Here is a 13,488-nt window from a genome sequence, read left to right as displayed (position 1 = left end):
GGGGAGAGGGGAGATATCCTGAAGAAACATCACCCAAAGAGGAGAACAGGATTCTCCTAAGATCTCAATCTTTCTCATAAAACCAATGACTGCAATGCAATTAAGACCATTTTACCAATCGCACTGAGACACTTAAAATGATACCAAACATGAAAAAGAAAAACAATAGATTCACAAGATACATCATATATAATATATAGACATTCTTTGTGAACTTTTGGTGACTTGACTCACGAGAAGAGGAAGGGAGGATGGAAAGGGGGATGCAGAGATAAGGAAGAAGAAAAGTTTGGAAAGGACAATGTCCTGTGCGATCTTCTTTGTGATCTTGTGCCCAGGGTGAGTTGATTTATTGCAGGGTGAGTTTTGTCTTAACAGGAAAATCAGTTCTTACAGCGACGTAATTTGTCCCATCAAATCCTAGTTTATTACATCTGGGGTAACACAAACCGATATGAGGACTCGTGCAGCAATTAGAGCTTAATTAACGTAAAGAAAACAACTTAAAGGAAGAAAATAATCAATGAAACATATGCGTGTCCATCACAGGAGGACTTAAAGTCACAATTATACAAGTACATTGTGTGAAACAATCAGTTACATGAAATATGGCCCTTAATAAATCACCATGTAAACTTGTGTGACCTAAAAACTCATGCAGACTGGGAAGAAGCAAAGTTATTAGATTCAGTGTTGAAAAAAGATAAAAATGAAATCAAATTTGGAAGAGTTAAGCAAATATCACCCCTTCGGTGGAATGACTCGTATACTTAAAGGGAGTGAGTGGTCCTGCTTCTACAGTTTTTAAAAACGCATAAGGTTTTCTGTAAGGGTTTGGTTACAGTATTTATAACTATTTTTAACAATAAAAGCCTAAGTTGCACAACTCTTCTGAGTGACTGTAACATGCTTTTCATTGAGAGTTTTTTTTACTGTAACCTTTTTGGCTTTTGCAGTTGGACTACTGTATTTTTACAGTATGCAAGTGCTGAATATACAGACATTCAATACAATATTCAGTACTATGCTATACTGGCAGTGCATACAGTATTTATTCGCCTTACTACTGTAAATTGTCATTACTATACTTTTTTACATAATTGCAAAATGAATTTACTATGTGACAATATACTGTTTTGTGTTTAAGAAATTGAGAAAGTGGGTGATGGTTTTGAGGAATTAGTTTTAGCAATTCTGTGTCCACATGTGGGTTATACGTCCTACTGTCATGCTCATTACAGCAGAGGCAGCAGCTGCTTACACTAAACTGTGCTGGAGAAGATGGTTGGAAACTAGTCTCAGCCTCAGACATCACGCCCATACTTCAGGATTTCCGTCTGTTTAAAGGATTAGTTCACCTTAAAAATGAAAATGTTCTGATAATTTACTCAACCCATTGCCACCCAAGATGTTCATGTCTTTCTTTCTTCAGTGGAAAAGAAATTAAGTTTTTGAGGAAAACATTTCAGGATTTTTCTCCACACAATGGACTTCAACGGTAACCAAATTGTTGAAGTCCAAATCAATAGAGTTTCAAAGGGCTCTGCACGATCCCAGCTGAGGAATAGGGTCTTATCTAGCGAAACGATTGGTCATTTTCAAAAAAAAAAAAAAAAAAACTTTTTAACCACAATTCACGAGTTCACACTTACATATAATTTGAAGGGGTAAAGTTTAATGCGTATTTGGCATGCTGTCCGGAGGGAGGGCTCCGAGCTCGGAGTTCGGCCCGAACCCAGAGTACTCCCCCCGTATGTAAGTGTTTAGGACTAGAAGCGTGGAGAAGGGGTGGTGGAGGGATGCTGCAAAAACTGTCAATGAAATGAGCTGAGACTGCTGAGTATATATACACCCCTTATCATTGATTGCTGAGTGCTCTCCACCTGTGTTAATTATCTGAACGTGCTCCTCCCGAACCTTGTTAATAAAACATCATTTCACGAGTTCACACTTACATATAATTTGAAGGGGTAAAGTTTAATGCGTATTTGGCGTGCTGTCCGGAGGGAGGGCTCCGAGCTCGGAGTTCGGCCCGAACCCAGAGTACTCCCCCCAAAGGCTAAAGAGCAGAGGACAGCCGCCGGACTAAAGACCCCCCAAATGAGTGCCGAGTTTGGCGGGCTGGCATCTCAAGAAGGGGCCTGGAAGCTTGACCGGGAAGGCCCGTTTTGTTTGGCTCACTGCCTGGACTGACGGCCCCTGTTGGTCTGCGAACGGGGAGCGGTTGTAGTTTACAGTGACCGATCGGGAGATTTGCGCTTTTCCGCTAAGCCCAAATGCTCGCTAGACAGAGAGGAAACAAAAAGGAGAAAAAATTAGTGCTTGTCCAAGAGATTCTCACACTGCATCGCTGGATGAAAGAAAACGTAAGTGCTCTACCGGGAAGGTTCTCAATCCGTCCGCTGTGAGACCAATGCTCGCTTGACAGAAAGAGGAAACAGGAAAATGAGTGCTTGCCCAGGAGATTTTCTCACACTGAATCCGCTGTGAGACCAAATGCACGCTGGATGAAAAAGACGTAAGTGCTCTACTGGGAAAGTTCTCACTCCGTCCACTGAGAGACCAATGCTCGTTGGACGGAAAGGAAACAGGAAAATGAGTGCTTGCCCAGGAGATTTTCTCACACTGCCTCGCTGGATGAAAGAAAACGTAAGTGCTCTACCGGGAAGGTTCTCACTCCGTCCGCTGTGAGACCAATGCTCGCTGGACGGAAAGGAAACAGGAAAATGAGTGCTTGCCCAGGAGATTTTCTCACACTGCCTCGCTGGATGAAAGAGAAAACGTAAGTGCTCTACTGGGAAAGTTCTCACTCCGTCCACTGTGAGACCAATGCTCGCTGGACAGAAAGAGGAGACAGGAAAGAGGAGAAAGAGGGGATTAAGTGCTCTACCTTTATTTATTTTTATTTTACCGGTTCGTCCTGATGTAGCTTTGGAAAGCATCGGAGGACCATCTCCCAAGGGCATGAATCTGCTGTTGGGAGAGGCATTTTTGGGCTGCTGAAGTTGCTGCCCCTATGCGGAATGAGTGACTTGAAAAATTATTTGCTGGAAAGCCTGACTGTTGGAGAACAAATTTGAGGTGTTTCTGGAACCAAAATCGTGTCACAGGTTTTTTGGATTCATCTAAAAACAGGGGTTCCAGAGGAGATTTAGCCTGAGAACGTCTCCATTGCAGATATGCCAGAACTTCTCCATTGCAGATATGCCAGAATCGACTGGTATGGTTTGATTTGCGAAGCGAGGTTAAAAATGTAGATGAAATTACCTTTTTTGGTTTGGTCAGTCTTACTTTGATCAAATATGAAATGGTTTCGCCATCTGGTACTGATAAGTCTGAGATGGTGGGATGGATTTTTGGGTCAAATTTGGAAGTGATGGCGAGTTCCGAGCATCTAAGAAAACCAAAAAAGGCTAGGATAAGGCTAGGAGCATAGGAAACATCACTGCTGTGACTGTGGCAAAATTAGCCATATAAAACAGAGCTCCTGCTGGAGCAGAGGAGACATCACTGCTGTGGCAGTGGAGAAGATTAGCCAGAGTAAAAGAGCTCCTGCTGGAGCAGAGGAGACATCACTGCTGTGGCAGGAGAAGATTAGCCAGAGTAAAAGAGCTCCTGCTGGAGCAGAGGAGACATCACTGCTGTGGCAGTGGAGAATTTAGCCAGAGTAAAAGAGTTCCTGTGGGTACAGAGGAGACATCACTGCTGTGGCAGTGGAGAATTTAGCCAGAGTAAAAGAGTTCCTGTGGGTACAGAGGAGACATCACTGCTGTGGCAGTGGAGAAGATTAGCCAGAGTAAAAGAGCTCCTGTGGGAGCAGAGGAGACATCACTGCTGTGGCAGTGGAGAAATTAGGCAGAGAAACGGAGCTCTAGTAGGAGCGGAGGAGACATTACTGTTGCAATATTAGTGAAATTAGCCAGAGAAATTGAGCTCCTACATGACCAGAGGAGACATCACTGCTGTGGCAGTGGATAAACTTACCCTGAGAACTGAGCTCCTGCGGTGTGTGGCTGAACAAAGGGAGTGGCTTAGCTGGCAAAAGGAAGTGAGATGAAATCCTTGCAGGATTATGCACATTGAAGTTTAAGTGACCGAGCAAAGATAACTGTTCACGTTTAGAACAGTTTTGACTGTCTTAAGTTCATTTAGTGAAGTACAAAAGAGACGGCTTATGGTAAAAGACGAAGCTTTGCATAAATGTAGGCATCTTGCATTTATTTAATTGTGTTTCACTTAAGGATTACTAAACTCTTGGCGTGAAACACGTACACTGCTTGTATATATAGTAGTTTTTTTTTTTTTTTTTTAGATTCTACGCGATTTTGAAGATAAATTGCAGGACAGTGTTAACGATAGGTTCTTAATGATTCTGTAAGCAACCTGCATGTATCGTGCAACCTACTGTTTATGTATGACGGTAAATCATTGTAGGCTACCGCTACAGAAACAGTTTAAAAACGTGTAACTGGCATGACTGGCTCGTGGCTCAACAACAATGCCAAGCTCAACCAAGGACAGACACGAGAAGCACTCACTGAGTTGACCCAGCAGACATTGAGTATGGACTGGCCGGGACTGAATCTGCGGCGCGGCTTACTTTGTCAGGCGGCCTGACGAAGAAAGAAGACCCTTCCCCTCGCGTGAAGAGGGCAGCATTGCCTTACTGACCATTTCTCTATGGCGGGAATTATTGTATGGACCGGTGTAGATAATACGCGGAAGGAGATCGCGGATGTTTCGCCCGCGGTTATGATCCCGTTTGTTAAGCCTGACGCCCACGAAATTACACCAGAGGATTGCAGCAGAGGTTTCTCAAAGACGAGAGATTATTCATCGGCCGGGAATCGCTCGATTCGGACCTGTTAGGACTGTACTGCCGGGCTAAATGCTGCAAAAACTGTCAATGAAATGAGGTGAGACTGCTGAGTATATATACACCCCTTACCATTGATTGCTGAGTGCTCTCCACCTGTGTTAATTATCTGAATGTGCTCCTCCCGAACCTTGTTAATAAAACATCATTTGTTCATCTTGTGCTGGTCTGCCACACGTCATGCATTACGTAATCATGTTGGAAAGGTCACGCTGTGTGTGTGTGTCTTGTTCTTTAACGGTCTGCATGCCTTGAAACAAAGCTAACGTGACGCCAAACCCCAATCAAATAAGTGCTAGATTTTCAAAAGTGTGAAGTTTTAGACACTGGTCTGTTATTGAAGGGTCATCGAGTTTACATGTTTCAGCCCATAAACATGAAGCTTATTTAAACGAACCGTGATTGGTTGCTTTATTTGAGAGTCAGATGGCCTTTTGATTGGTCCTTGGCAAGTGAAAGTTGATTGAGTCCAGATCTTCAGCGGTGAGTCTGAAGGTCTGGCTACATGAGACCAGGAAAAGCCTCAGTCAGCTAATTGGGACATTTTTTGGTAAACTGTGTATTAAATGCAAATAAATCTATTCTACACGGTTTAAACAAATGTTCAAGGTCTCTTTTATCTCCAACTACAGGTTTTGAAAGAATATAAGTGTTTTTTTTATTTTTTTTATACAGAGATTCATACAGCCATTTTCAGGTAAATTGGGTAAAGTTGCAGTTTGTGAAGTGGGACACACATTTTCATGTAGCTTGTGCTTGGATAATACTATTGATTACAACAGGTTATTGTAAATCAATATATATATTTTTTTTTTATGTAAAAGACAAAATTTTACATTTATCAAAACACATTCTTGGATTAATGATGATGATGATGATGATGATGATGATGTTTCATGCTCAGCTCTGTGTTCCTTTTTAAATGTATTATCTTTTATTTAATAGGATGTCCCGCTTTTACTGAATTTACTGTCCTGTTTTATCTAACATGTTAACATAAATTAGGACTGTAACAAAACTTTATACTTTAAAAAAAAAAAATCTAACAAAGAAACTTGCACATCATTGTATGAAACTGAATTATCACATGAACAGGTGTAATAAAAATGTATATTGTAGATTGAAATAGTTTGTATTAGAATTTAAATTTTAACAATTTGATTAGACTTAAACCATGTACAGCCACAGAACATGTTTCTCAGACATCCAGCTCTTGAGTAGTGACCACCCCCACATGATGTACATTTGACCAATCAGTGGAGCTAAACTCAGCCCTGAAGAGAGAACTGTCTTTACTGCACTTTCTTCTCTCTCCTCACCGCAACCTCTTTCTCACATGTACTTTAAAGCCGCAGGCGTTTGGCATCTCAAATGATCATGTGGTCTCTGACAACCACACACCAGAGACATAAATGCCGCTGTACTGAAGCAGTTCTGTCCCATTCATTCAAGGTGTCAAAACACGTTTGAGAAGAAACATGGAGACAAAGAAGTTTTTCGTTTATTTGTTCACAGTTTCGGCATTCCTCTTGCACGGTAAGACATTCATTTATTTATTTATTTATCTTTAGGTCAACGAAAAAAAAAAAGAATGAGTTTATAGAGTTCCCTGCTCAAACCAGAGATTTGACCCAGATCCAGACAAAGACCTGTCAGTCCAAGACCCAGGTAGCCTAAATATTAATTAACCAAAATAATATTTAATTTATATATATTTCATATATAAAAAAAAAAAAAAAAATTGTAGTAAATTTGTCAAGTTGTTATGTCAATGCAAATCAAATTAACCAAACTTTGAGTGTCTTCGTCTTAACACTGGAGGATAAAAAGGTATAAATTTTTTTTATAACATTTTTGTTTGTATTTCACTGTTCCTTTCTTTATCCCCCTTTATCATTTTAAACAGCTATAATCTGTTATAACCAGCTTCATTTGAGCCATCAAGACATCTATAATTAACAAGAAACATCTAAATAAACTTAAGGATTAGGAGGATTTGGGCTTCCCGATTTTAAATATTATTATTATTATTAGGCAGCTAATTTAAATACTTCAGCATGCTGGAGAAAGTTGGGTTCAGTGGAGTTAGGTGATAAGCCAGAATGGTTAGCAATTGAAAAAGCTTCTTGTAATAAGACTTCTTTATCTTTAAAGTATCAGCGGAAACAGTTATTTATTTCTAACTTAATTGAATGTTGGAAACAAATTAAGGTATAGCTTATATGAAAATTCCTGATATATATGTGGATACTCATAATTTGTAGTAATCATGATTTTCCTCCAGGGTTACATAAGCTTTTTTTTTTTTTTTTTTTTTTTTACGGAAACACATGGAAACAGTTCCAGATATGTATATATGTAGCTCTTTTGAACAGCTAAAACAAAACTGTGCTCTTGTTTCTCCACATTTTCTCCATTATTTGCGAGTTAGAGACTTTGTAGGAAAGCACATTCCAGACTTTGATGTTTTGAATTTGAATCCCACATCAGAGAGAATTGTTAATGTACATCCCATGAGTGGAAGTGTGTCAAAAGAAAAGGTTGACAAAAACACAGAGAAAATAAAACATGACTGAGAAGAGGAAACTGGTTTTAATATTCATGAAAACATGTGGGATGAGTGCTTGAGAAACGTATACATGTTCAGTTCAGGTCAAAACCTTATTAAATGTATCCCACGATTTATCCACTCTGTAATAATTGTAAAATGTCACCCTGTTTTATTCTTTATGGTCATGTTGTAAAATTCTGTCATTTTTGGTAATGCATATTTCATTTTCTTTCTGAAGCGCATTCTATTGATCTATTGAAAGATTTTTATAGCACTTCCTCTTTTATTATTTTGTATGTCTGTCATAGACATTACATCATTTTCTGTTGATTTCTTCTTCAGGTGTGTGTGGTGTTGATACAGACAGAGTGTCAGTGATGGAGGAAGATTCAGTCACTATATGCACTGGTGTTCAAACAAACCAACAAGAGAAGATTAAATGGTATTTTAAAAATAACAATAATATTAATAACACTCTCATCGCTGTAATCACTGGAAATCTCAGTGTTATCTGTACAGATGTTCAGTGTAATAAAGATAAAAATGTTAATAATACTGAGAGATTCAGAGGCAGACTGAAGCTGGATCATCAGACTGGATCTCTGACCATCATGAACATCAGAAACACACACTCTGGAGATTATACACTACTGATCATCAACGGCAGCGACAGTGAAAAGATCTTCAGTGTTTCTGTTCATGGTGAGTCATTATGTTTGAAAGCAGATTATGTTTATATCATCGTGTTTCTTATATCAGTGACATTCAGAGGTTTTTCTCTTGATCTGCGTCATTGAACTGAACTGAATCACTTTCAACTGTTTAGTTTTTCCACTGATGATCCATTAGTTAGTTTTGTTCTGTTCTTTCCATCTGATTACATGCATTTATTATTTCATACTCATTGGTTTTAGTTCACAATAAAGTGCAAAGAAATAGTAAATGTGTAAAAATCTTGTAGTTTGTCAGTTTATCTCATATAATGATCAGAAGTGTTTGCAAATCATTATAAATACTTTACATGTATGTGCTTATTTTGGAATATTATAATGTAGAAATGTATATTTCAATGTAGTAGCCTAATAATGCATTCTACTAAACATGTACAGTACGTGTGTAATATATGTGCGGGTCTGTTAAAAGAAAAACTCCAGCAGAGGTGAAATATAAACAGTAAATCTATACGAATAAAAACATCCACGATTAACTTGATATTTAGCAATTTTGCAGTTCATTTTGTTTCTACTGAATTCGTCAAGATCCAGGAATTGAATACGCACAACTATTTTCACACTTGTGGAGTTTTCTCCTCTAAAGATCCTCCAGCATCTGTTGGTTTGTGTTTCAGGTGTTTCTGCTGCTGAACGAGATGAAATGAAGAGAAAGTCAGTGAAAGAGGGAGAATCTGTTACTTTAGATCCTGGTGAAATAAAATCGAATGATGCGATGAAATGGTATTTTAGAGACATTCTCATCACTGAAATCACTGGAGATCAGAGTCAGATCTGTACAGATGTTCAGTGTAATGAAGATACTGAGAGATTCAGAGACAGACTGAAGCTGGATCATCAGACTGGATCTCTGACCATCACAAACACCAGAAACACAGACTCTGGACTCTATAAACTCCAGATCAGCAGCTGCAGATTCAGGATCATCAGGAGCTTCTGTTTTTGTGTCACTGCACGGTGAGTCTCATTTGCTCTTTAGAATTATAGCAACTTTGTGCCGGCCCAGATCTGGCAGATGTGGAAAGAAGATCTGAGTCACATGCGGTGTGGAATGATGGCACTCGGGTGGACCGCTCCTGTTTGCCAGATCTGGGCCACAAGTAGGCCATAGCAATGCCACATGTCAGCCAAGAGCAAAGACATAAAACTACTGGACCTTATCTGAGCCACAAAATCTTTATATTATTATTTACAATGTTACATGTTTAACAGCGGAATTTGTTATGGTAAAACTACATTACCCATGATGCTGTGCAGAACATATTCCACCAATCAGGGAGTCGAAACAAGCCAAACATGCCAAAATATCTCTTTAGCTCCGCCCACTTCCATGAAATAATTGCCGTAATCGAGTCGATCTCCATACGCTCTCAAATACTTCAATATTTGAATATAATGTATTAAAGCATTTCTGCTCTTCTGCTGTAAACTTTCACATTAATGAATGGCGTTTCCATCAAAATGATCCCGATGTGAAATAAACATTCCAGACTGAATATTATTCACTGATTGATGGAAGATTTGCTGATTTCATGAGTTTCTGTGACAGTTACTGCTGTTCATTTCTCTCTCTTTAACAATCTGCAATTTATTGTTTCCAGACGGAGAAAGATCACGTGATCCGAGAGAATCCCAACAGGATCATTGTTAATCTGCAACATTATTCCCATTGAGGAGAATCAGCAAAAACACACTTCAGCTGCTCAGCTTTAACCTGAAATACTTTACATATTCATCATAAAACACTATTTACATGTTATGGCAATGTTAACCGACCTGTTACTGGAAGCACATATAATTTAGATGAACATTATCTGACAGTTTCAGCTTATAAACCTGGAATAGATTAACATTTATCATTTATCATGCTTATTATAATAAGTCTCTTGTTTCAGACGATGGATTAGGTGTTTGTTGAAGGTTGAGAAGGAGTTCAGTGTTTCTGAAGTGAAGATTCTGATAGAGACTCATTATAATGGAAACACTCGGCGGCGCTTATTTACTGTATTACTTCATTATTATTCAATTCAACAATAACCTACTTATTATCTTGATACATCCATAGAACAAATGCTTTATGATATTTAGGAAGATGGAAACACTCAAATCAACATTTAACACTCAATGACAACTTAAACCTTTAAGACAAACCGACATGAGCTCTCGGCACAGTCAACATCATTATTTCATTTACAAATGTATTAAATGCACAAATGTGAAGAAGATTTGCACTGCACATCTTGTACTGTCAGTTTTTACTTGACTTGTTATCAATGTACTGTATTTGCATAATACAATGTGCAAAGTGTATAAAAAAACATAAATGTTTGTGTTGTTATTCAGGCAGAGCTGCTTTATTTAGTTCATTACAACTCACAATCTGAAATGTCACTTTTGCTCTTTATGTTTCTCACATGTTTGTACTGTAAGCTTTTAATAACAGAATGTGAATAAATGCAACATTTTAAATAAACTGTTTCATTGTTATAAATTATCATTATTTAAGCAATTTATATTTTCAGTGAAAAGATTGTCCTATTCTTGTTTTATATCATTAATATACTCATATATTTATATTCTTATAGTTGTTTCTCATTTTTTGAATTATATTTATTTTTTCTGTTCATTTTAATTGAGTTAAAGTTTTATTAATTTTGATTTTGTCATTTTTATATATACTTTTAAATATATGCCTAGTTTTATTTATACATGCATACAGTTTTAGTACTTCAACATAACCTAAAAAAAATGTTGCCTTGGCAACTAACTGAGTTTATTATTATTATATTTCAGTAAAGACCTTCAACACTCACACTGAACTACACACACACTTAAAGGTTTTGCTAAGTTAATTTTTGAATAATTAAACGACACAATCACATGATCACGGTTCTCTGATGGTCACATGACGTGCAAAACATCAAATATTTAATATTTATAAATCATTTTTGTATAGAGCTTTACATAGATTCTGTGATTATAATGTAAAAAGTAAAATATAATATTTATGTCTTAAATTCTTAGAAACGTTCAAACCCTGAAGCTTTTCTTCACATTATTACTGTTTCATATTTGACACAGTGTGTGATTTAAGACTGTAAATATGAGAGACTTTAACAGCCGCTTCTGGAACAATCTAGAAACACACTTTAAAAACATATTCACATTGTGTCAACTTCAACTTTTCTGGATGATCTGAGAACTTGTAAAACTTTTAGTGCTGAAATTATCTGCAAGTTTCAGGTATCAGAGTTTTGATTTTGATTTCTGTTTATTTATATTTACAATAATACAATATTATCTAATCATTTTATATTTCTGAATTAATTTTTAAAGTAATTTTACCTCTCTGATCAGCTATTCTAAAAATCTAAATAATGTGTTCATGATATATCACTGTTGGTCTCTAGTTTGATCTGAGATGTTTGACATATTTTATTATTTCTCTGTCACTTTAATAGACTCTTTTTGGGTCTATAGATGATGGTCAAACGGCATCAGTGTTTAATGATGAATCTACAGTTCCTCAAACTCACCGCTAGAGGTCATCACACACCACAGATTACACCACAATATTTACACTGACACTACTCAGATCAGACATCTAAATACAACTTATATAAAATATATAAACCATAAACAAGAGTATATAATAAGAATAATACGATTAAACAAAGTAAAATTTAAAGGATATGATATTTGAATATCATATAAAAAGTACATTGTATACTTGTGACTCAATATATTTCTTTCATCAAACAGTGATTTAATTTTCCATATAAAATCACAAATATATTTTTTATAAAATATGTCACAATACTTATGATATATCAGTTTCTTGATCTTCTGGATCTGATGTCATAAAGCAGAACAGCGACAGTAGCCACGCCCACCAGAGCAGAGAGGACCAATCGGATCACAGCTTCAGTAGGACCACAGCAATGAACATGGACTTCTGAGAGAGAAAAAGCAATGATACAATAGGATTGTTGTTTTTTAACAAGCTGACTTTGTCTGGAAAACAAAATTGTAATAATACAGAGTATGTATTTTTAAATAAAAAAATTAAATCCATCACGTTGATGGATAAAAATGAAATTAAAACAAGCATGTTACGATCACAAATGGTGGGAAATTATCGCAGTAAAAGTACAGATACATCAAATGTACTCAAGTAAAAGTGCACATTAAAAATTATTTTATATAATCTACTGAACTACAGTAACGTGAGTATTTGTAATGCATTACTTCACACCCCTTCAAATTATATGCAACAATAATTTATTTAATTTGCACTGGAAAGTTTTCCTTGATATGACGTGAAATAGGGGCGCATAACAGGTGAGAGATGCAACTTTAGTTTAAAAGAATACAAAGACATTTTTATCGGTCATAAGTAACTTATGGAGAAAAATAGCGCAGACACTGGGCAAAGATGAAACTTTCTAGAGCGCATGTGTCGACTCCCTGTGTTTGTACACGCTATCAAATGGAGATACTACTTTGAAAGGCTACGTATGGCCTCAAAGACCATGAAGCAGAATTAGGCCCTGTCCCAAATGCACCCTAAACACTCACGGTCTTCCTCCGATTCCACACTTTCATGACGTAACGCCGCTTTGACTGTCGGGTAGAAGTCTGCTGTGGAGCTCACTTCTGTGCGGCTCGACAAACGTGTGCATCCAGGGTGTATATCGGCTCACGAGCACCCTTCTGAAAACTAAACTGACAAATGGGACACTCTGGCCTTGTTGACTTAATGGACATGCACAACAGGTGACCATTGTAAGTCCACAAGAACACATGTAGTGTGCTATTTGTGACAGGGCCTTAGATAGTGTGGATTTAGTGTGTGTTAAGTGTACTGCGCTTTGCTGTACACCCACTGTCAATTGGCCAAGACAGCAAGTGTGTGTATTTGGACAGACCTCAAGCATCAGTTCAGCAACTAGTAAGTCAGACTGTAAACACATCCGTTGGCAGAGGGATGTGTGGAGTATCGTACCAAATGAGTGAACATATAAATCCTTTAGTTTAATGTGAATGTTGGCAGGGTTCTGCTGTGTAACACGTGCTGTCCTTAAAACACTCTTGTGTGTAGGACTAATTTCTTACGCGTCTAATCCCAAGCCTCTGTTGCTGATTCATAATTCTGATCAGTCATTTTAGAGCTAGTAACCGAGGCTTGAGCCAGTGAAAGCAGAATAATGCAGTTATTAATGCAGTTATTTGAGAGAGAGAGAGAGAGAGATTAAGCGTGTGTGAATTACCTGAGTCTGTGTGTCTGTCAACAGTGTTCGGCAGCAGCGTCTCTACTGTAAGTTTATCGG

At 37.5% G+C, this 13,488-nt stretch overlaps 3 protein-coding genes across 4 annotated transcripts in view; 1 reads left to right on the top strand and 2 right to left on the bottom strand.

Moving 5' to 3' along the window:
- The window catches only part of LOC309476055 (uncharacterized protein), a 298,593-nt gene that overhangs the window by 162,567 nt on the left and 122,538 nt on the right, over positions 1-13,488 (bottom strand). The window lies entirely within an intron of this gene.
- The window catches only part of LOC309476077 (uncharacterized protein), a 143,080-nt gene that overhangs the window by 37,815 nt on the left and 91,777 nt on the right, over positions 1-13,488 (bottom strand). The window lies entirely within an intron of this gene.
- Positions 6,230-10,582, top strand: LOC309476213 (uncharacterized protein). The gene is made up of 4 exons (XM_082139466.1): positions 6,230-6,412; positions 7,770-8,129; positions 8,776-9,115; positions 9,760-10,582. Exons 1-4 carry the CDS (start codon positions 6,355-6,357, stop codon positions 9,776-9,778), a joined length of 777 nt encoding a protein of 258 aa, XP_081995592.1. The 5' UTR covers positions 6,230-6,354; the 3' UTR covers positions 9,779-10,582.

Source organism: Leuciscus leuciscus (genome assembly GCF_965113295.1).
Source record: "Leuciscus leuciscus genome assembly, chromosome: 15".
NCBI lineage: Eukaryota > Metazoa > Chordata > Actinopteri > Cypriniformes > Leuciscidae > Leuciscus > Leuciscus leuciscus.
The sequence above is the reverse complement of the archived record's forward strand: the minus strand, read 5'-3'. Positions and strand labels throughout refer to the sequence as shown.

Bases quoted from the DNA above. Each gene is read 5' to 3' on its own strand.
- LOC309476213 (XM_082139466.1), top strand. From the start codon at position 6,355: ATGGAGACAAAGAAGTTTTTCGTTTATTTGTTCACAGTTTCGGCATTC. The intron at 6,413-7,769 runs GTAAGACATTCA...TTTCTTCTTCAG, and splicing joins TTCGGCATTCCTCTTGCACG to GTGTGTGTGGTGTTGATACA. The intron at 8,130-8,775 runs GTGAGTCATTAT...TTTGTGTTTCAG, and splicing joins CTTCAGTGTTTCTGTTCATG to GTGTTTCTGCTGCTGAACGA.